Below are 24411 nucleotides of genomic sequence, written 5' to 3'. Positions count from 1 at the left end.
CCATAGCCACGGAAGAAGGAGAAAACAGACCAGCATCTGGAGATGTATCCAGTCACCTGGCCTCATCCAGGTATTCACACTAGTCCACACTAGTCCACACTGTTCTTCCTCATTAGGCTGGTATTCTAAAGAGTTCAGTGACCCCTCCTAGTCTTCCCGGAGGACTGGGAAAAATAAGGCTCCAGCTCCGATCTAAGAGTCAAGGCTCCTGCTGGTGTCGGCGCAACGCCCATCCGGCTCCGTGTCAGAGTTGAGGATGGCGCTGCTGGCATCGGGAGCATCTGGACCGGTAAAGGTCAAGATGGCACAAACTGCTTGGGTCCGAATTCAGGAATGGATCCTGGGCCCTTACCAGAGCTGGGGCCGCCGCCGCCGGGGTGGAACCAGAAGAGGCCCCCCCCCCCCGCGGGGCCTGAAGGTGCATTGGTGGGCTGGGGGCCCCTCAAGTATGAGGCGCAAGACCTCATAGAATTCTTTTAATTGGGCTGGGGTTGGTCCGGCCTTCGGAAAGGAAGGCATTGAGTCGTCCCAGGTGCAGGCTCCAGGGAATGAGGCCTGAAATACCAAGGCTCCCATGAGAAATCAAAGCGCGCTTTGACTTCTTGCTCTTCTTTTTGTGCCTCCTACCAGAGCACCCCAAGGACTTTGAGTGGGATAAGGAGGACTTCTGGGATCTTCCTCTTGACCAGGATCTCTACTTCCATGGAGTCGAATGCCAGGCTGTTAGCAACTTCAGGGACTGCTCCCTCAAAGCCTTTGGAGAGAGAAACACCGCAGACCAATAAGGTGCTTATCGGTCATCGGCACCCGTCGGTGATGGGCGCTGCAGGGCTTAAAACCGGACTTGCACAAAGACATTACCTGACACACCAGGAGGTATTCTAAAAAATAGTTGATAAAAAGGTCGAAAAAGGCCTGTAAAAAAACGACAGAGGGGTAGCTCTTCTTCAGATCAGCGTTGACTGGAGTGGAAAGAAAGAGCTGACATGCATGTCTGGGTGGCGCCTTTATACGTACTGCAACGTCACTGTCAGTGCAGAAGAAGCAGACGACAGACATGGAGCTGATCGAACAGGTTACTTACCTTCGGTAACGATATATCTGTAAGAAACATTAGTTAGTGTTAGATTCCTTACCTTAGAATATCCCCAGGCGTCAGTCTGGATCCGGAAACTTTTGCGTAGCAGTACCCCTGCGCGTCGGTAGGCGTCTTCTGCAGGCGTCCCCTGCGGCTCCGCGTCCGTCGTCGGCGTCGTGCGCCGTGATGACGTCACTGGAGTATATAGACGCCGCCTCCGCGCGCTGACGTCAGTTCTTTGCACACAGCTTTTCCGCGCCAGGAGACGCAGAGCCATGAGAGAACCAACACTGGTGCCATGTAAAACTAGGGCCCTGAAAGGGATGTCCTTAACCCTAGGTATCAGTTCGCAGAACGGGGAGGATGGGTGGGTTCGGTAAGGGATCTAACACTAACTAATGTTTCTTACAGATATATCGTTACCGAAGGTAAGTAACTTGTTCATCTGAAAGAAACACGTTAGTGTTAGATTCCTTACCTTAGAATACATACCCCAGCAATACCAACCCCGGTGGTGGGTCTGCGAACCAATACAAAACTACACCAGAAAGTCCTGGAGGACAGAACGGCCAAAGAAGCCATCCCTCCGGACTTGACTGTCCAGGCAGTAGTGCCTCGCAAATGTGTGCAGCGAGGCCCACGTAGCCGCCTGGCAAATGTCCTGCAAGGGGACTCCCCGGCCCAGGGCAGTGGTAGCCGCCGTGGCCCGAGTGGAATGGGCCCTCAGCCCAACAGGAGGCTCCTTCCGAGCCAAAGAGTAGCACGCTTTGATGCAGAGAACGACCCATCGAGAGATGGTCCGTTTACAGACCGCCCGTCCCTTCTTCGCACCCACGTAGCCAACAAACAGTTGGTCATCCACCCGGAACTGGCGTGTGCGATCCATGTAAAATGAAAGCGCACGTTTTGGGTCCAGACGGTGGAGCCGCTCTTCATCCTTTGAAGGATGCGGAGGCGGGAAGAAGGAAGGGAGGGTGATGGACTGCCCGATGTGAAAGGCCGAAACAACCTTGGGCAGGAAAGAAGGTCTAGTCCTCAGAACCACCTTGTCAGGATGGATGGACAGGAAATGAGGTTGGACAGAAAGAGCCTGGAGCTCACTCACTCTCCTGGCAGAGGTGATGGCAACCAGGAAAGCCGTCTTTAAAGTCAGGAGACGGAGAGGACAAGAATGAAGGGGCTCAAAGGGAGCACACATCAGGAAAGTTAGAACCAGGTTCAAATCCCACTGAGGCATCACAAACGGAACAGGTGGAAACATGTGAGTGATGCCTTTCAAGAATCGAGTTACAATCGGGGATTCGAACAAAGAAGGCTGATCAGGAAGCCTCAAAAAGGCTGAAAGGGCAGAAAGGTAGCCCTTGATAGTGCCCAGAGCAGAGCCCTGCTGGGCAAGAGAAAGAAGAAACAGAAGAACCTCCGAAAGAGGGGCAGAAAGAGGATCCACAGCCTTTCCTGTGCACCATGCCACAAATCTGTTCCACCGACAGGCGTATACCGACTTAGTGGAGGGATGCCTGGCTGCCAGAATAACATCACAGACTTCAGGAGGCAAGTCAAATGGCCTCAACTGCCGCCGCTCAATCTCCAAGCATGGAGGTGGAGACTGGACAGGGTCGGGTGGAGGACCGTCCCCTGCTGCTGCGACAGAAGGTCCTCCTGAAGGGGCAGGTGGATCGGGGGACCGACTGACATGCTGAGTAGCTCGGGATACCAGTACCTTCGAGCCCAGTCCGGAGCCACAAGGATAACTTGGGCCCGGTCGCGCCTGATCTTCTTCAGCACTCTGGGCAGAAGTGGTATAGGCGGAAAGGCGTATAACAGACCGCAACTCCACTCGCGCCGAAAGGCGTCGCCATGCGAGTGCCGTCTTGGAAACTCCAACGCGCAGAACTGATGACATTGCGCGTTCTCTTCTGTGGCGAATAGATCTAACCAAGGCTCTCCCCATTGCAGAAAGATGCCTTGCGCCACGTCCGAGTTCAGACGCCATTCGTGATCCATCGAGCACCGACGGCTGAGTTCGTCCGCCCTGGCGTTCAGGGAACCTGCCAGGTGTTGAACCGTCAGAGTCACGCCCTGACGTTCCAGCCATTGCCAGAGGCGCAGAGCCTCCTGGCAAAGGGTCCACGACCCCACTCCGCCCTGTTTGTTGCAGTACCACATGGCGGTGGTGTTGTCGGTGAACACCTGCACTACACTCCCGTTGACAAAGGGGAGGAATGCCTTCAGTGCCAGACGAATCGCCCGCAGCTCCAACAGGTTGATATGGAGCCGGGACTCCGCCGGAGACCAGATGCCTCTGATCTCTGCCTCTCCCAAGTGGCCACCCCAGCCCTGGAGGGACGCGTCCGTCACGACAACGTGCTCCGGTTGGGGAAGGGAGAGGGATCTGCCTCTGACCCAATCGCGGTCCGTAAGCCACCACTGCAGTTGTCTCGCAGTGCCCTCCGAGATCAAGACGTGGTCGGACAAGTTGCCCTGATGCTGGGCCCACTGAAACTTCAGGTCCCACTGCAGAGCCCGCATCCGCCACCGGGCGTGATGCACCAGAAGGATGCAGGAAGCCATCAGTCCCAGCAGCCGCAGCGTCAACCTGACCGAAACCCGGGATAGCGGCTGAAAGATGGGAATCAAAGCCTGAATATCCCGAACCCGCCGTTCCGGAGGATAAACCCGAAACTGTGCCGAGTCCAGAACTGCTCCGATGAAAAGGAACTTTTGAGAGGGACACAGGTGTGATTTCGGCACATTGATGGAGAACCCCAGGTCGTGCAAAAGGTCTGCCGTCATCTGAAGGTGGTGGACGACTGTCTGGGGCGGGCCCGCCTTCAACAACCAGTCGTCTAGGTAGGGGAAGACTGAAACCCCCAACCTGCGCAGATGGGCTGCGACCACCGCCATCACCTTTGTGAACACCCGTGGGGCGCTTGTAAGGCCGAAGGGAAGCACGATACACTGAAAGTGCTCCTGGCCTACCGTGAACCGCAGGTAACGCCGGTGGGCCGGCAGGACGGGGATGTGAAAATAGGCACCCTGCAAGTCCAACGCTACCATCCAGTCTTGTGGGTCTAGAGCAGCCAAGACCTGAGCTAACGTCAACATCTTGAACTTCTCCTTCCGGAGGAAGCCGTTGACGTTCCTTAGATCCAAGATAGGACGTAGGCCCCCCTTGTCCTTCTTGGGTACCAGAAAGTAGTGGAAATAACAACCACGCCCTACTTCTGGCCCAGGAACGCGCTCGATGGCCCCCTTGGCCAAGAGGGCCGTAATTTCCTCCTGCAGAAGTGTCAAGTGGTCCCCCGACACACGGTAGTTCTGCGGTGGCATGGCTGGAGGAGTGGTCTCGAAGGGGAGGGAGTAGCCCCTTCGGACGATTTGCAGCACCCACCTGTATGAAGTGATCGTGCGCCAGTGAGCGTGGTGATGGCGAACCCTGCCACCCACTGGCGTCACATGGGGCCGAAAGCACGGAGTAGGAGGATTTTGAGGCAGATGCTGCGGGGGGAGGTGTGGCCTGACCCCGCCGTTGTCCCCGACCGCCACCACGGCGGTTTCCACGGCCGCCACCGCGTTGAAAGGATTGTTGCAGCTCGTGGCTGGCAGCACGTGTGGGGGCGGCCCTTCCTTGGCCACGAAAGGGACGAAACAAACCCGTTTGCTGACGCTGGGTCGAGAGACCCAAGGACTTGGCCGTGACCCTGGAGTCCTTGAAGCGTTCCAGCGCGTGGTCCGCCTTGTCACCGAACAGGTGACAGCCATCGAACGGCATGTCCATCAATGTATTCTGGACATCGGCCGAAAAGTTGGCGGATCTCAGCCAGGCGTGGCGACGAATCGCCACCGTCGTTGACATAGCTCTGCCCAGCGAGTCGGTCGTATCAAGACCACACCGTATCGAATATTTCGCTGCATCTCGGCCCTCAGCCACAGCCTGACCGAGTTTTGCCCGCACCTCCATGGGGCATTCTGGCAGCAGTTCCGCGACCGTATCCCACACAGAGTGGGTGTAGCGGCCCAAGAGGCAAGCGGTGGGACAAGACCGCAGGCCCAAACTAATGGACGAGAAGACCTTCTTGCCAAACTGGTCATACCTCTTGGATTCCCGGTCGGGCGGGGCCGACGGGAATGCGGACTGGGAGGTCGAGGCCTGGATCACCAGACTCTCAGGAGTGGGGTGGGTAGACAGGAACTTGGGGTCGTCCGGACAAGGACGGTGGCGCCTGGCCACGTTCCGATCAACAGGCGCACCTGAAGCGGGCCTGGACCACGTGCCCAACAGAACGTCTGACAAGGCTTCATTAAACGGCACAGTGGCTCCTGTGGGCATGACTGCGGTTTGAAGACCTCGGTGAGGATGTTAGGCCTCACGGCCGCGACGGGGAGCTCAAGGTGTAAGGCCTTGGCAGCCCTCATCAGCACCACAGAATAGGCAGCTCCCTCCACCGATGCCACGAAAGGAGGAGAGATCAAACCAGGGTTAGGAGAGTCGTCCAGACCACTGGCATCCCCCAAGTCACCTGTCCAGTCCGGGTCATACTGGCACTCGCGTGACAGAGGGTCCTCGGACCCCTCCCAACCTTCACCGAACTCTTCATCTTCTCCGTATTCGGAGTCAACGATGTAGACCGGCTCCTCGGGGTTCATGGGCCCCATCGGCGCCGGGACCGGCGTCGAGCGACGCCCGTCCGGCGCCGCGTCTGGCGTCGGTGAAGGTAAGGGGACGGCGCCGCCCGGAGCCGGCGCCGGAACCCCGCCGCCGGCCGGAGCCGGCACCGGAGAACTGGCGCCGCGCGGGGGCGGCGTCGGGGGTAACCCCGATGGTAACGGCGCCGGGGAGGCCGGAAGACCAGCCGGCGCCGATCCCGAAGGCCCTTGCGGCGCCGGGGTCGGAGCCGTCGGCGACGCCGGGGCCGGAGCACCCGACGGCGCCGAGGCAGGGACACCCGAACCGCCAGGGCCCCCAGACGGTAGCACTGGGCCCGAAGGCGCCGTAGGCCCCGTCGGAGAAGCAAGCGCCCTCATGGCCATGAGGAACGCCTCGATCTCCTCAGGCGTCGCGCCGTGCCCAGGGACCGGAGGGTATGAGGCAGGCCGCGCCGGCGACTCTCGCGGAGCCGCGGGGTTGGGGTCACCCGAGCCCCCGGCCGCATCGCGCGAGCGTCGGGGGGAGTCGGGGGTACGATGACGACGCCCCGACTTCTTGTGCTTCTTACCTGATGAGCCTGACGAGTGGTGTCGACTTCCGGAACGCTCGGCGCGGCTCCGCGACCGCTCCCTCGAACGCTCTCTCGACCTCCGGCCGGACCGGGACCGCTCCCGGTCCCGACGTGGGGCCGACACCCGGAGCTCCAGTAGCTTGCGGGACCGCTCCCGCCTAGCCTTGTTGGTGAGGGCCCGGCAGTCGACACAGGAGTCCACGTCGTGGTCGGGGCCCAGACACCGGAGACAGAGGCGGTGATGGTCTGTGACCGACATCGTGCGCTCACAGTCATCACAGTGCTTGAACCCAGGCATCCTATCAGGCACAATTAGAGAAATAACAATCGAAAAACTTGGTCAAAAGACCGGAGTACTGCTCTTCAGATCTGTGTCCACTGGCGCGGAAAAAAGAAGAACTGACGTCAGCGCGCGGAGGCGGCGTCTATATACTCCAGCGACGTCATCACGGCGCACGACGCCGACGACGGACGCGGAGCCGCAGGGGACGCCTGCAGACGACGCCTACCGACGCGCAGGGGTACTGCTACGCAAAAGTTTCCGGATCCAGACTGACGCCTGGGGATATTCTAAGGTAAGGAATCTAACACTAACGTGTTTCTTTCAGATAATGCCACCTACTAACGAGCAGGGGTACTGCTCACGAAAAACATTCCGGATCCAGTCTGATGCCTGGGAAAATTCTAAGGTAAGGAATCTGTGGCTACATGTCTATCAGATTGAGCTTGCAGTCCTTCCAAAGGCTGCTTTTTTGCCAATATGTAGCAGATCTTGATGCAGAGTACCATCCAGTGGGAGATGGTCCTTTTCTGCAAGACCTTCCCTTTTTTTTGCTCCAGCGAACACACAAAGAGTGGATCGTCCACCTGGTATTGTTTGGTATTATCAATGTAAAAGCTCAGCGCTCTTTTGGTGTCCAAGCGATGGTGTCTCCCTTCCTCCTTAGAGGGATGAGGCAGAGTATATAACGCCAGTAGGGTGATGGTCTGGCTGACATTGAACAACATCATAACTTTAGGAAAGACAGATGCACACATCCGCAGAATCAATTTGTCTGGGAAAAAGGTACTATGCGGTGGATTGACGTAAAGAGCCTGCAGCATGCTCGCCATGCTGATGTTATAGTGAAGAGGACCATTACCTTCAGGGTATGAAGCAGCTAAGGACAGCTGTGAAGTGGCTCAAAGAGGGAGAACTCATCAAATACGGGAAGACAAAGTTAAGGTTCCACTGTGATATGACTGAAGGAGAAGGAAGAAAAATGGATTACAACTTGTATTTTAAATAATGATGGCTGGTCCAGTAACCGCAAAAAGGCCAAAAAGAGACAAAAGATATCCCTTAACTGTGCCCAAAGAAAAGCCTTGCTAGGGAAGAGACAAAACAAACAATATAATGTCAGATAACTTGGCTTGAAGGTGATCAAATTTGTGTGTGCCACACCAAAGTACAAATTTGTCCCAACAACAGGCATGTAGTGTTTTTCATGACATTCATTGCCTCTGGAAGAAGGTCGAACGGTTGCAGCTGTCACTGCTGAATCTCCATGCATGAAGCTGGAAACCGCGAGGGCCTGAATGCAGCACCCTCACCCGTGGCTACGACAACAGGGGCAGTCTGATCAGAGGACGGCTGCTCAAGTCCAGAAGCTCTAAACGCTAATACTCTCGGAGCCCAATCAGGGGACACTAGGATGACTTGGGACTAGTCGGCCATGCTCTCCTCGAACCGCTCCACAGCATATTCTACCTTGTCCCCAAATTGGCGAGTCCTGCCAAAGGGCATGTCCATAAGGGACAACTGGACATCACCTGGAAAACCAGATGACCACAGGCATGCATGGCAATGAATTGTGACACTGCTGTCAATCACATGCCCAATGGAATCGCTTTTATCCAAACCATGAGGAGTTGTGAACTTGGCTGTATCACATCTGAAAACCCACCTATTCACGAGTGCAGGTTAGGAGGATTCTCTTCTGTCTTGTTTTTTGCCGCTTTGATCCCTTCCCCGCGCCAGGATACTCACAAGTAACAGAGCGCGCTACAAAACGGTTTATAACATATAACATAACATAACAACCATCATGTATGGGTTCAGAACAAGTCAGAGGTCTTTTGAGACACCAAAGAGTGTAGAAATAGAGGCCCTGTAGGCACCACTTATTCACAGACCTGAGGGCCAAGCTGGTGGAAGAAAATACCCCTTTCCCAAAAGTCTCCACTAGTTTGAACTCCCTATGGGGGGAGGGTTTTGGTCGGCAGTAGTCACAAAGGTATTCAGGTTTGGCCGACTTGTAGTCCACCAAGCTTTCAGAGGAGCGGTGCGGAGACAAAAATGCAGTCTCACCAAGGGCAGGGGATGGCATCTTGCAATTTGACGATTGACCAGGAGATCCAGAGACAGGTTTGGACCGGGCCCCTAAGAGAGTATTGTAAATTCCTCATTAAAGAGTAAGCCGGGCTCAGTAGACATTTGCCCTGGCTGCACAATTTCCGTCAATACTTTGGTTTTGACCTCTAAGGTGGGGAGCTGGAGTTCAAGAACTATGGCTACCCCAAGCATGACCTTTGTGTAAGAAGCACTATCCTTAATGGCAGGACCAGGGAGTGAGAGAATTCCTGACTCAGTGGAAGTGCCAAGGTAAATGGCTACATGAAGGCCATCAATCCAAGTTTATTTGTGATATGGTTGCACTACTTCAACACCTGCATCATATTTGCTATTCAAATCTGTAATAAATAATGAATACAAGGTATGAGTCCTTTCTTGTGGCGGTGGAATGTCAAGTGGGGAAGATGTAGCATTGACGGAGGCCATGTGTGGCCTCGATCCGGGTTGTAGCGGTGCTGATTTCGAGTTTGAAGGCACAATGGGCACCTCCAACATCGATTAATTCAGCCTCAGCATCTAGGCTCCAAGAATCTAGAAAGGCATGGAGCGTGTCGCCAGTTTTGGTGCACGAGCTGGAGGACCATGATGGATCCAGAGGGTCCGACTGGCGCAGTTGGCAAACTCACAGGGGACATCCCATATTGGGGGGGGGGGGCTGTCAGCTTCATGGGGCCCATTGGTGCACCAGAGGGAGTTTGTAAGCATCAGAAGAGTTGGAACATAGCCTTGTGGAACTCTGATTTGCCTCAGTATCTCCGACAGCCCTGGAAACTCGGGTTGGGCGAGGACAAGTTCTGGGATGGGCTCTGACATGGACTGACTTCGGGAGCGAGATCAAGAGACATGGAGACACCCTTGCATCTTCTCAGGAGAATGTTAGAGGTGGGAAGGGGCAGAATCCTGCTTGCATTTTTTATGTTTTTTCTTCAACATACCTGAAGACTTAAAGCTTAACAATAACAGACCTAAGGAACAATTCCTGCAACTTTTGGACCGGGAATGCTTTAAGGACCAGCCCTTTGCTTGGACTGGTCTGGTATTAGAGTCTTACAGTCTCTGGCGTCAGCGTTTCGGTTTGCTTTCTCATATGGGTTTCGGGTTCATCGTTGCAGTCACTGTAGTCCTGTGAGTCGTGGCTCAACTCCAGGCAAGCCTGATGAGTATCTGTCACATACATTTCTTAGTGACAAGGTCTGAATCCTGTAAACTTGGGACGGGACATTTCCCTTGCACACTGTAAAATATCTGGTTTGAAAACTGTCTTAGAGAGATGGGATTAGCTCCGAATCAGACTCTGGTAACACTGAAAGGAACAAGCAGCACACAGCAATGGCACCTGTATGGCTGTGTACGTCATTTCTGGAGTGGAACAGCGTCAGTGCGGAGCCGCACAGCTCCACCAACCGGCATGCAGAGGTACTGCTGAAAAACATTTCCAGATCCAGTCTGACACCTTGAGAATATTCAAAAGGTGAGTAATCTGTGGTTAGACTTCTCTATCCGAAAAAGAAAACCTAAGGATTCCTCCTTCCTAAGCAAGCAATAAACTGCATCGAATTCAGACAGGGAAAAAATAAGAAAGCAGTGAACTAATCTCCAGACAAAGTGGAGGGTTCTATAATGCTTAGGGGATTTCTGGAGAAAAAAAAAGTGTGAGGCGTCAGGAAAGATGCACTCATTCAAGGTCAGACCCCCTCATAACGATCCCCATATTTCAGACATTGGCTTTCTGTTAATAACAGATTCCTTTTGGGCACTGTAATCTTCGTTCATTCCAATTAAACCAATTACCCTTGTGTACATTCACTCACTTGCATGTTAGCTGACTTACTTTGTCACTCATTCTCATTTGTGGTCGCTTGTTCCTTGTTCACTCTCTGATGCGGACACTTACATTGGAAAGGCCCTATAAAATAAACTTTATTCCACACTGGATTTCTAAAATCCTTTTTTCAAAGTGTAGCATAGTTTTAGCATATCCCCGTGTTTATTATTTATTTTATTCTGGAAATATGACTATTAGTTAAGGGCTTCTGATATCTATGAGTGGCTCACAGCGAAACGTCTGAACAATAGGGTCATTCAGAGGTCAATTAACTATAGGGGGATCTATTGACTTAGCCAATGCTTGGTGCATCTTGCTGACCACCCCCATTTTCTTTTATCATTACTATATAGCTAGGTTTGCACTTTGGAAGATCACATGCATAAATCCTCGATTACTGCCTTATGTTCACAGAAAAGCAAACAATAAAGAGAATAGTTTGGGAATGAAAGTTCATCACAGTCATCTTACCGCCTCTCTTTCTTGTACAACAGAAGAACAATCAGGCAAGCAGTGAGAATCACCAAAAGCAAACTCAGGACAGCACCTACTGCTTGGCTTCTTCCAGACAAACTTTTCTGGTTTTCATCACCATTGTCTGACAGATGATCTATGCCATCAGGTGTCTCTGTCCTATTAAAGTGAAAATACACGTAAGGGCTTTAAAAGTTTAGTCAGTAACATATGCACAAAAACAAGGGCAAAAGAATATACCAGACTAATTTCTGAAGGAGAAACAAATTCCAATATGGTCTTCCCGAAAGATGTAAACAGAACTTAGACGTATACATTACAATATTTACAATTGGAAATATACAACAAGTAACTTACCTTCAGTAATGCGGTTTCTGGTAGAGACTATCTAGCCGCAGATTCCTCCACATTTGAATATTCCCAAGGTATCAGACTAGATCGAAAAACTTTTCCGCGGTTCCTCTGCACCATACGAGGTTCTGCATGGACATTGTTCCGCTTAAAAAATGACACGCTGGCCTATATAGGCTCCACCCTGCATGAAAACATCAGTTGCTTTCAAGGCTGTGTGCCCCCAGATGCAGAGACCCAAGAGCAAATTGGTTGTCACCACTGTGAAGAATCCTAGACTTGGGATCTTATTAACCGATAGAGTCCAAAGACAAACCTAGGAGGAGGGGAGGGTTGGTGAGGAATCTGCAGGTAAATAGAGTCTCTATCAGAGAGAGAGTTACCGATCAGAGGACAGATGCCCAAACCCAGGAGCTCTGGATACCATACTTTCTGTGCCCAATCAGGGCCACTAGGATGGCTTGGGCCCAGTTGGTCCTGATCTTCAGAACTTCAACAGGCACTGGGTAGACAGTGGAAGGTGTATTCCCTGCAAATGAGCTGTAAAGCCCGTATGTTTGATGTTTTTGCCTGCTAACCTGGTAAGTATTGGGGGGTTCTGTCTCCCACTGGGTGGCTGTGCTCCATCAAGGGCATGCTAAAGAGGTTTGGCAGGTAGGGCTGCAAGGGGAGGGGTAGACTGTGCAGCCCTATGATCTCCAGCTGCGGGGTTGTGGGGAACAGGACACGACACAAAACTGCGGGGTTCCATGAGGAGGCTAGACATGATGTCGGTACAGAGCGTTTCTCTCCTAAAGCAGCATAAGGAACGTCTGAATTGGTGCGGTTCGCGAGGTCTGGCATACAGGCTCAGAGAGCGAGCTGTTGTGTGCTCTTTTTAGAATGCTCCATAGCAGAATAAACATTGCTCCCAAACAGGCAAGTTCCGTTAAAGGACATGTCCATCAGGGAGGTGAGAGCATTGCTGGAGAACCTAGATGATCGCAGCCATGTGTGGAGGTGAATGGCAACAGTGGTGCTAATGGCCAGCCCAATAGCATCAGTGGTGTCCAAGCCACAATGAATCGCGAACTTTGCTGCTTCACAACCATCTTAGATTGCCTGAGCAATAACAGGTCAGAGATCTTCTGGCACACAAGGGAGGATTTGTCCCAATGGGTGTGGGAATACAGTGTTAACTAGCAGCTGGAGTTAACCGATCAAAGTGCCAGACTAGTGGAAGAAAACACCTGTTACTCAAACGCCTCCTCTAGCTTGCATTCTTTGTTAGGGGGAGTATTGGGATAATTTTTCCAGTTAGACCAGCTTGTGGAGTCTTACACCACTAGACTTTTGGGGGAAGGGTAAGAGGAGGGTGATGGCACCTGGCAAGTTGTCGATTGACTAGAGGGGCAGCCCCAATAAGGTATCGATCAACACCTCATTAAATGGAAGAAAGGGTTCAGAAACTGTTTGCCCAAGTTGGAGGACTTCCGTCAAAACATTAGTCTTAACCTCCAAGTTGGGGAGCTTGAGGTCAAATACTTCGGCCACTCTATACTTAACCAAGGCACAGGAAGCAGATTCTTCTGTGGCCCATCCAGGGGTTTCGGAGTAGGTCTGTTTTCTGGGACGTATTGAGACCACTAACTAACCTTCTGTGGGTCATTGTACCAATTATTATCCTGGTAGGATTGAGCGAATTCATCACCCAGGTCATTGTCAGAATAGGTACCAAAAAGGGAATGCAATGTGTGTGTGTTCTCCCTTGTGGACTTGGTAATTCAGATGGGGGAAATGTGGCACTCTGTTGGTTTCGGGCACGACTTCGGTCAAGGTAGGACCAGCATTGATTTGGCACTGGAGAAAACTACTTGGACCTCCTTCTCCAGCATCGATGGAGTCTGCATCAGTGTCGAAAATCCCAGGGTAGGCCTAGGTTGAGGTGCCTGAAGTGGGGTCAAAAGTGGAACTGGAGGCAAGATGGGTTAGGAGGATTCCAGTGGTGCAGAGGGCAAACCTGCCAGCAGTAGACAAATGGAGGGCATCTCCGCTCCCTGGGGCCCAAATGTGCACCAGAAGGAGCGGGTAGGGATCCTAACAGGCAGAGCATAGCTGTGTTGAACTTTTTAATAGGATGTGGATTGACTGTTGGCTCTTAAAACTCAAGTATCGGTTTAACCTGCTGCTGGATCGGCTCCTTAGCCAGCCAACTTCAAGAGTGAGATTGGGAGTTGTAGTGCAGCCACGCTTCCTTTCAGACGAATGTGTGAAGCTCGACGGAGCAGAAAGCTGCTACGAATTCTTGTGCTTCTTTTTCGACCTACCAGATTATTTGGACACGACCGGCATATTGAACAACTACAGGACTGGGATCGAACTTTCAGCGCAGACCACTACTTGGGGCGGTCCTGGTGAGGAGTCTTCTTATGGTTGGCGATGTAAAGCTTCGCCTTATGGTCCCCAATGGCCTTTGGGTTCTTTGACATACAATTGTGGTATGCCTTGAACTCCACAGGGAATCCTGTTCTGGATTGGTGGTTTTTTGGGGGGGAGGGGGAGGGGGTGACATCCTTTGCACACTGAAGAAACATGGAGGTAAATGTCTGAGATACGAAGGGATCTCCGGATCTGCGTATTGTGGCACAGAAAGAAAATTATGTCAGTGCGCAGGGGTGCTGCCTATAATGGCCACGCAAGTCATTTCTGGAGAGGAATGGCGTCAGTGCGGAGCCACATGGCATCCCCTGATGGAGTCCAGAGGTACTTCTGAAAAGTTTCAAGATCCAGTCTGACACTTGGGGAATATTGACAAGATGGGGATTCGGAGATGAGAAGTCTCTGTTGGGAATTATATTCATACCAGGTTGCATAATTAAATCCAATTATGAAAAAAACATAATACACTTTAGTGGCTACGATTCACACAGTAAGGCAAATACAAAGAAACTCTTTGGTAGTGTTGTAAGGCTAATAAAGGCCTGCCTAAGTCCTAGCACAATTTATTTCTTTAAGATAATTATCAGACACATACAATCACCAAAGCATTAAGTTGATGTAGTTGTTCAATTTATGTTCAAAACGCAGCTGAAATAATAACTTCTATGAATATCTGTTTACTAATAACCGGATTTGTCACAATACCACAGCATTCCTGGTTTATGGATATCCAACTGTACTTATCAAGATTTCCCTTACAGCAAGATCAATACACTTTGCCTCCAATGTCTTTGTCAGCCAAAATTTTAAGGTAATGGATAGTGGAACCTCTGAAAACATTAGAAGGCAAATCCTAAACACATGTAGGTTTTTTTTATGAAAAAACAAGAAACATATTTGATGAGGTGAAGTTAGTCAAAGCAAAGGGTGCAGGGAGGTAATCTAAAGGAGGGTACTGTGAAATTCTTGTGCATGATCTGTCAGCTCCAGTAGTAGTAATGCATTGGCAATTACTGTCCACACCTAAGACACCACACTATAAAATACAATTAATCTTGTTCAGGCTTTTAGAACCATTAGTCCTCATAGGAATTTCTGCCATTGGAAATCTACAGGGTGAATAATGTATCAGAACCTGACAAATTACTTAACGATCTATTAAGCAGACCGAAATTGGACCCAGCATTTATTACAAAGATCGTGAATTTAGTTTCGGTACCTGGAGAGGTCCCTGATGGCTGCACAAATTATTCAACATACAATTAAAGGAAAGCAGACAACTGCAGGTCCATTTTTAGCTAAATTCAAAGGCAAAGGTTTTTTGGCAAACTACCCCTACTAATGTTACCAGCCTGGACAGAGAAAAAAGCTGACAGAGCTTGTTGGTAAGTGGGATAGTGATCAATGACTAGTGTTCTGGTTATCTTTACCTTGAAATATGTAAATCTAAATAAGGTCAACATTGTATACAACCTTTTCTAATCTTAGAGTCACACCAGATTCTAGTAAATAGGTCTTCTGGTACAGGCATTCAAAATCCCTCCAGAGAGAAACATTACACTGAAGTTCTGCCTAGGGGAGCGAGCCAGGTCTAGGATTTTCAAGAAAATGATCAAATGTATGTATGGTTGGCACGATGGCAGTAGCAGAGAGAGCAAGTTCAACGGAGGGCACACCAGATGGGAACGACTGCAGTTCTTCAACGCTGATAGCGCACTTAAGCATTACTATACTGCTAGCAAACTAGTTATAATGAATGTGGATAAAATGAAATCTTCAGCATGTACTTAACAACTAAAACAAACCAATTTAGAATCAAAGGATAAGAAGTGGACTGAGTTCACAATTATGACAGTTGCACAAGTTACTACTTGTGTAACGATATATCTATAAGAGACATTAGTTAGTGATAGATTCCTTACCTTAGAATATCCCCAGGCATCAGACTGGATCCGGAAATTTTTGCGTAGCAATACCCCTGCGCGTCGGTAGGCGTCGTCCGCGGCTCTGCGTCCGTCGTCGGCGTCGTTAGCGCCGGAATGACGTCGTCGGAGTACTGAGACGCTGCCCATGCGCTCTAACGTCAGTTCTGATACACAGCTTTTCAGCGCCAGATACGCAGAGCCATGATAGAACCAACACTGGTGCCAAGAAACTAGGGCCCTGAAAGGGGATGACCTTAACCCTAGATATCGGTTTGCAGAACGGGGAGGATGGGTGGGTCGGTAAGGAATCTATCACTAACTAAAGTCTCTTACAGATATATCGATACACAAGTAGTAACTTGTGCATCTGAAAGAGACACGTTAGTGATAGATTCCTTACCTTAGAATAGATACCCCAGCAATACCAACCCCGGTGGTGGGTCTGCGAACCAATAATCACACCAGAAAGTCCTGGAGGACGGAACGGCCAAAGAAGCCATCCCTCCGGACTTGGCTGTCCAGGCAGTAGTCTCTTGCAAACGTGTGCAGCGAGGCCCACGTAGATGCCTGGCAAATGTCCTGCAAGGGCACTCCTCGGCCCAGGGCAGTTATAGTCGCCGTGGCCCGAGTAGAATTAGCCCGCAATCCAGCAGGGGGCTCCTTTTTGGCCATGGAGTAACATGCCTGGATACACAAGATGATCCACCGCGAGATGGTCCTCTTGTGCTCCGCCTTTCCCTTCTTAGCGCCCACATAACCAACAAAGAGTTGGTCATTGTGAAGGGGCAGAGCTTACCTCCAGGTCGCAGCGACCCCATACGAACACCCATAGGGGCGACAACACTAACCTGCCGCCCAAACCGGCTACACCTCTCTCTGTCTCCCTGCAGGTGCCGACAACATCGCCGACGCCCAGCGGACCGGAAACGACCTGGATTGACCCCGGAAGTGCAACGGCCACTAAAGGACCGGAAGTGACCCTGCCTGACCCCGGAAGCCTTTCCTCAGCGACCCGAGGGGATCGTATAAAGACCGGCAACACAGAGGTGGATTGGTTCCCAGCGGTGGACTCGTGGCAGGAGTTGGCGAGACGCGAAGGACCAGCGGAGGAGGTTGAAGGAGAGCGGACGCGAGGAGAGAGCGGAGAAGAGGAAGAATTGTGGTGCGAGGATTGGTGGCATCCTCAGGAGGTGGCTGGAAAGCGGCCGTAACTCGGATGAGAGTTACGGCGGGGCACGTGAGTAATCTTATCATTCTCCGTGTTTCCCCCACCTTGTGTAATTAGTGTAAATAGTGTAAATCGTGTACAGATATCACGCGCACCCGCACTGTGTAATATAGTCACCCCTACACTGTATAATACTTACCACCCCCCCCCCCTCCCTTCACGACAACCACTCTATTCCGAAACCTCCCTTTCCTTTCCCGTCTTACCCAACCCTATCGTCTTCCCTCACCGTCTATTTCCCTCCCTGCACTCCCGGTGCCGGTGTCAGTTATCGAAGTTCCGTGTGCTTTGGAACTAATTGCCCTGTGTCTTTCTCACTTACCTCCGAGGGACGCCCCGACGCCCGTCAGCAGGAAGGAGATCCCCAGCCCGGCGGAGGAAGACCTACCTGTGTTTCCCTCTTCGGACCCCCTCTCGAGGACCCGGACCAGGACCAGCAATCAGCGTACCCGGACACCGTGCCCAAGGATTTGATTTCCTCTGTAACCAATAAAATCCTTGCTAACCATAGCACACTATATTCGGCCTCCACGCCTGTTATTCTGGCCCGCACACCCCCACACCCCACAAGTGGTGTCAGAAGTGGGATCGCCCGGAAGCATGGAGGCCGCCGTCAAACAGCTGGCCGAGGGCCAGGAACTCCTCGGCAAATTGATGGAGAGGTTTCTGAAGACCGCAGAAGATGACCAGGGCCAATTGCACGACGTCCTGAAGGGGCAGGGCACAGCCCAGGACCAGGCTCTGGAAAAATTGACCACCGTCATGGGGCAGCAGAGACCAATGGCATCGTTACCCTCGGTAGTCCTGCAGAAGTATGTGGCTGGCGAAGATCCAGACTTTTTCTTTACAAACTTCGAACGGCTGGCTCAGGCCGCTGCCTGGCCTGCAGAACGGTGGGGCCACTACCTAGGTCCCCTACTAACAGGGGAACTGCAAGCAGCTTATCAGCAGGCCAACATCCAGGGACAGACTCCCTATGCGGATATAAAAAAATGCATCTTGGAACGTCTGGGGATAGATGACGAAACCTACAGGGTTAGACTCCGCCAGGCCAAGGAGGGACCCCAGGAGAATCCCCGGGCATTATCGTTCAGGATACAAGACTTGGCCGACCGATGGCTCAAACCAGCAACCTCAAGTAAGGCTGAAATAATGGCCAAGATATACCTCGAACAATATCTGGCTTCCCTACATCCCGCTACGCAGAAGTGGGTCCGCCAACATGCCCGTTTGACTCTTGACAGTGCTGTCGAAATAGCCAGTGCCTATAATCGAGCACAGGAAGGTCAGCGGGCGAGGGAAGAACACCCAACCCACCTAGGTCGGGGCAGTCATCCCAGGCCAACAAGACCACCTCCGGTGCAAAGAAAACCAGAATTAGCCCCACTGATGCCTTATCCCGTCATGCCCCGACCACCGCCACCAGGACCACAATGTTACCATTGTGGTGGATATGGACACATTGCACGCATATGCCCTCAGAAAGAGGAACCCATGGAAATTGGCTTGACGAGAAATTATGTGTGTCTCACTGCCGAAACAACCCCTCCACCCTTCAGGTGTCCCGTACAGATCGACGGACAAAGGATGATGGCTCTTGCGGACACCGGGTGTCGCCACAGTGTTCCGCGTCCCCAAGAACTACCTCACGCAGTGGGACCCGTGACCGGGTCAGTGGCCATCAAATGTGTCCACGGAGACACCAAATGCTACCCGACCACACAAGTACGTGTACAACATCCTACCGACCCAGGAAGCTTGTTGACAGTCGGTTTGGTTCCCAACCTACCCGAACAGGCAATTCTAGGGAGCGACTATAGTGGTCTTCCGCATCTCCTCCAAGACACCACAGACTCTTTGAAGAAATGGTGGGCAGAGGCTCCCTTTTCCCGTGATTCCCCTGCTGCTGTCGAGATACCCAAACCCTGGAAGACCAAGGCCCAAAGAAAAAAAGAAGAGGGGATTCGCTCTGGCCTGCCCAGCCCAGGTGGACCCTCATCCGTGGGAAACCGATCGGGAATTCAGAGCGGCCCAACAAGAAGATCCAGTGTTGCAGGATGCTTGGGGTCGGGCACTCCCCGATGAAGACCCCTTACACGTAGGTCCCTACTTCTTCATACGGAATGGACTCTTGTATCGCAAAGGAGGAGCCCAGGCCAATACTCAACTGGTTATCCCGGGGTTGTTCCGTGAGAAAGTATTGTTTCTGGCGCACAGTCATCTGTTAGGTGGGCATTTCAGTGATGAAAAGACTGGAGAAGCGATCCTGGAGAAGTTCTACTGGCCCGGGGTGTACGCGCAGATTAAGCGCTATTGTCGGGAGTGCCCGGTGTGCCAGAAAACCAGCCGGTACCGACCACCGAGAGCTCCCCTACACCCCCTTCCTCTGATAGATATCCCCTTCACTAGGGTGAGGATGGACATTATAGGCCCCATGTTACCCTCCAAGAGCGGCTGTAGGTATGCCTTAGTAGTAGTGGACTACGCCACCCGATTCCCTGAAGCAGTGCCTCTCCGTCAACCAACCACCCAGAACATAGCCAAAGCGCTTATTGCCATATTTTCCAGGGTGGGGTTTCCCCGTGAGATTTTAACCGATCAAGGCACCCCCTTTGTCTCCTCCCTCATGCGCCAAGTCTGTTCCAAACTGGGGATCAAACAGATAAGAACATCAGCATACCACCCCCAGACGGACGGCTTGGTGGAACGCTACAACGCCACGCTCAAGACCACCTTGAAAAAACTTTTGGGTCTCGAGAGCAAAAGATGGGAGGAGATGTTACCTTTGGCCCTTTTTGCCATCCGGTGCAAGGCACAAAGTAGCACGGGTTATTCGCCCTACGAACTGCTCTATGGTCGCGCCCCCCGAACTCTTTTGGACATGGCTCGTGAGGCCTGGGAAGCCGAACCTGATCGGACCCGTCCTCTCCCCGAATACGTCAGCAACCTGAAGACCCATTTAGGGGAGATCCGAGAGATAGTGAGACAGAACCTACTGGCCGCTCAAACGTCTCAAAAACAACAGTACAACAAAGGAACCAAACTCCGGTCCTTTGTTCCCGGGGACTTGGTCCTGTTGCTCCTTCCCTCCTCAGACCATAAGTTGCTAGGACAATGGCAGGGGCCCTTCACCGTCACCAGACAAGTGACTCCCGTGACATATGAAGTTCAAATTGACGTCACCAGGGGGTCCACTCAGATATACCATGTCAACCTCCTAAAGAAGTGGGAGGGTCCTCGACCCGTCTTGACTGGTGTTAGCCCCCTCCCCTTTGAATGCTGCTTTGATACAGAGCTATCAGAGAGCAAGAAACGGGACCTCTGCCAGACCCTGTCCTCAGTGCAAACCGTGTTTTCCTCCCTCCCAGGACACACTACAGTAGTGGAGCATGCCATCCATACAGAACCGGGGAAAATAGTACGGCAGCGTCCGTATCGTGTCCCAGAAGCTCGAAGAGCAGTCATAAAAGAGGAAACCAATCAAATGTTAAAGATGGGCATCATTGAACCTTCCCATAGCGACTGGAATTCGCCCATAGTCCTAGTACCCAAGCCCGATGGTTCTACCAGGTTTTGTATTGATTTTAGGGAGGTAAACAAAATTTCTACCTTCGATTCCTATCCCCTACCTCGGGTAGACGAGATGGTCGAACGCATCGGCAGGGCCCAGTATATAAGCACCCTCGACCTCTGCAAGGGATACTGGCAGATTCCCTTGAGAGCCGAGGATAAACACAAAACAGCATTCTCCACCCCAGAGGGATTGTTCCAGTTTAAAGTTATGCCCTTTGGCCTTCATGGAGCCCCAGCAACATTTCAAAGGGCCATGAATCAGGTTCTACAGCCCCATTCCCACTACTCGGGTGCGTACCTAGACGACATAGTCATCTACAGTGACACCTGGGAGCAACATCTGTCTCATATACGAGCAATCGTAACCTCCCTAGGTGCCTCTGGCTTCACCATAAATCCCTCCAAGACCACGTTAGCTGCCCAAAGCGTGAAGTATCTAGGATACCTGCTGGGGGAGGGACATATTCGGCCACAAGACAGCAAGGTCAGGACCATCCAAGACATTCCCTTTCCCCAAACTCGTAAAGATCTCCGAGCGTTCCTAGGTATGCTGGGGTACTACAGGAGATTTATACCTAACTTCTCCCATACGGCAGCCCCCTTGACGGATCTCCTAAAGAAAACAACGAAAGCGGAGGAGATCCTCAAACACCCAACCCCCTTGTTGTTACAGGCCTTTCACCGTCTCAAACATTCCCTGACCTCAGAACCCGTGCTGATGAGTCCTGACTATTCCAAGCCCTTTATATTGCAGACCGACGCGTCTGACCAGGGTTTGGGGGCAGTACTGTCGCAAAAGGACGAAACGGGGGCGGAAAAACCCGTTCTATATCTAAGCAGGAAGTTGTTTCCCCGTGAAACCAATTATTCAGTGGTAGAAAAAGAAGCACTCGCCATTAAATGGGCAATCGAAAGCCTCCGGTATTACCTAGAGGGGAGGGAATTCATTCTATACACAGATCATGCCCCTCTTGAATGGATGGCGCGTAACCGGGGCAATAATGATAGAGTACTCCGGTGGTTCCTCTCTCTCCAACCCTTTCGCTTCTGAACCTTACACCGGAAAGGGCTGGAACAGGGTAACGCAGACTATCTCTCCCGGTACCCACCAAACCTGACCCCTACAAGAAACAATCCTAGGGAAAGGGGATGTGAAGGGGCAGAGCTTACCTCCAGGTCGCAGCGACCCCATACGAACGCCCATAGGGGCGACAACACTAACCTGCCGTCCAAACCGGCTACACCTCTCTCTGTCTCCCTGCAGGTGCCGACAACATCGCCGACGCCCAGCGGACCGGAAACGACCTGGATTGACCCCGGAAGTGCAACGGCCACTAAAGGACCGGAAGTGACCCTGCCTGACCCCGGAAGCCTTTCCTCAGCGACCCGAGGGGATCGTATAAAGACCGGCAACACAGAGGTGGATTGGTTCCCAGCGGTGGACTCGTGGCAGGAGTTGGCGAGACGCGAAGGACCAGCGGAGGAGGTTGAAGGAGAGCGGACGCGAGGAGAGAGCGGAGAAGAGGAAGAATTGTGGTGCGAGGATTGGTGGCATCCTCAGGAGGTGGCTGGAAAGCGGCCGTAACTCGGATGAGAGTTACGGCGGGGCACGTGAGTAATCTGTTATCATTCTCCGTGTTTCCCCCACCTTGTGTAATTAGTGTAAATAGTGTAAATCGTGTACAGATATCACGCGCACCCGCACTGTGTAATATAGTCACCCCTACACTGTATAATACTTACCACCCCCCCCCCCCCTCCCTTCACGACAACCACTCTATTCCGAAACCTCCCTTTCCTTTCCCGTCTTACCCAACCCTATCGTCTTCCCTCACCGTCTATTTCCCTCCCTGCACTCCCGGTGCCGGTGTCAGTTATCGAAGTTCCGTGTGCTTTGGAACTAATTGCCCTGTGTCTTTCTCACTTACCTCCGAGGGACGCCCCGACGCCCGTCAGCAGGAAGGAGATCCCCAGCCCGGCGGAGGAAGACCTACCTGTGTTTCCCTCTTCGGACCCCCTCTCGAGGACCCGGACCAGGACCAGCAATCAGCGTACCCGGACACCGTGCCCAAGGATTTGATTTCCTCTGTAACCAATAAAATCCTTGCTAACCATAGCACACTATATTCGGCCTCCACGCCTGTTATTCCGGCCCGCACACCCCCACACCCCACAGTCATCCACCCGGAACTGGCGTGTGCGATCCAGATATTAAGAGAGCGCACGTTTTGGGTCCAGACGGTGGAGCCTCTCTTCCTCTTTCGAGGGGTGCGGAGGCGGAAAGAAGGTGGCCAAGGTAATGGGCTGCCCGATATGGAAGGCCGTGACAACCTTGGGCAGGAAAGAGGGTTTCGTCCGCAACACAACCTTGTCCGGATGGACAGAGAGGAAAGGAGGTGTAGAATTAAGAGCCTGGAGCTCACTCACTCTCCTGGCAGAGGTGATGGCAACCAGGAAAGCAGTCTTCAGGGTAAGAAGACGGAGAGGACAGTTATGGAGTGGCTCAAAGGGAGCACACATTAGGTAAGTAAGTACAAGATTCGAGTCCCACTGGGGCATCACGAAGGGAACAGGAGGGAACATATGAGTGATGCCCTTTAAGAACCTGTTGACAATGGGGGACTTGAATAAAGAAGGCTGATCAGGTAGGTGGAAAGGGCAGAAAGGTAGCCCTTGAGAGTGCCCAGAGCAGAGCCCTACCGGGCAAGAGAAAGAAGGAAGAGAAGAACCTCAGAGAGAGGGGTAGAGAGAGGATCCACAGCCTTTGCTGTGCACCATGCCACAAATCTGTTCCACCTGCAGGCGTATACCGACTTTGTGGAGGGACGCCTGGCTGCCAGAATGATATCACAAACTTCGGGAGGCAAGTCAAATGGCCTCAACTGCCGCCGCTCAATCTCCAAGCTTGTAGGTGGAGACTGGACAGGTTCGGGTGGAGGACCGTTCCCTGCTGCTGCGACAGAAGGTCCTCCTGAAGGGACAGGCGGATCGGGGGATCGACTGACATGCTGAGTAGCTCGGGATACCAGTATCTTCGTGCCCAGTCTGGAGCCACAAGAATAACCTGGGCCCGGTCGCTCCTGATCTTCTTCAGCACTCTGGGCAGAAGTGGTATAGGCGGAAAGGCGTACAACAGATCGCAACTCCACTCGCGACGAAAAGCGTCTCCGAGCGAGCGCCGCCTTGTAAATTCCAACGCGCAGAACCAATGACATTGCGCGTTCTCTTCTGTGGCGAATAGATCTAACCAAGGCTCTCCCCATTGCTGAAAGAGGCCTTGCGCCACGGCGGAGTTCAGACGCCATTCGTGATCCATCATGCACCGACGGCTGAGTTCGTCCGCCCTGGCATTCAGAGAGCCTGCCAGGTGTTGAACCACCAGGGTCACGCCCTGATGTTCCAGCCACTGCCAGAGGCGCAGAGCCTGCTGGCACAGGGTCCACGACCCCACCCCGCCCTGTTTGTTGCAGTACCACATGGCGTTGGTGTTGTCCGTGAACACCTGCACTACACTCCCCCGGAAAGAGGGGAGGAATGCCTTCAGTGCAAGTCGGATCGCCCGCAGCTCCAGAAGGTTGATGTGGAGCCGGGACTCCACCGGAGACCAGAGGCCTCTGATCTCCGCCTCTCCCATGTGGCCTCCCCAGCCATGGAGGGACACGTCCGTCACAACCACGTGCTCCGGGTGGGGTAGGGAGACGGATCTGCCACTGACCCAATCCGTGAGCCACCACTGCAGTTGTTTTGCAGTGCCCTCCGAGATCAAGACATGATCGGACAAGTTGCCCTGATGCTGGGCCCACTGAAACTTCAGGTCCCACTGCAGAGCCCGCATCCGCCACCGGGCGTGATGCACCAGAAGGATGCTGCAGGACATCAGCCCCAGAAGCCGCAGCGTCAACCTGACCGAGACTCGGGATAAGGG

The 24411-nt window shown here is 52.5% G+C and overlaps 1 protein-coding gene across 1 annotated transcript in view; it reads right to left on the bottom strand.

Annotated features, from left to right (window-relative positions):
• Window positions 1-24411, bottom strand: part of IGF2R (insulin like growth factor 2 receptor) — a 1757136-nt gene that overhangs the window by 75347 nt on the left and 1657378 nt on the right. Inside the window, exon 46 of the mRNA XM_086927157.1 lies at window positions 10989-11150. Coding sequence (XP_086783283.1) covers window positions 10989-11150 — 162 coding nt within the window. The remainder of the gene's footprint in view (window positions 1-10988; window positions 11151-24411) is intronic.

This window comes from Lissotriton vulgaris, chromosome 6 (genome assembly GCF_964263255.1).
Source record: "Lissotriton vulgaris chromosome 6, aLisVul1.2, whole genome shotgun sequence".
NCBI classification, from domain to species: Eukaryota; Metazoa; Chordata; class Amphibia; order Caudata; family Salamandridae; genus Lissotriton; species Lissotriton vulgaris.
Note: the sequence above shows the minus strand (reverse complement) of the source record. Positions and strands in the feature narration are given on the sequence as shown.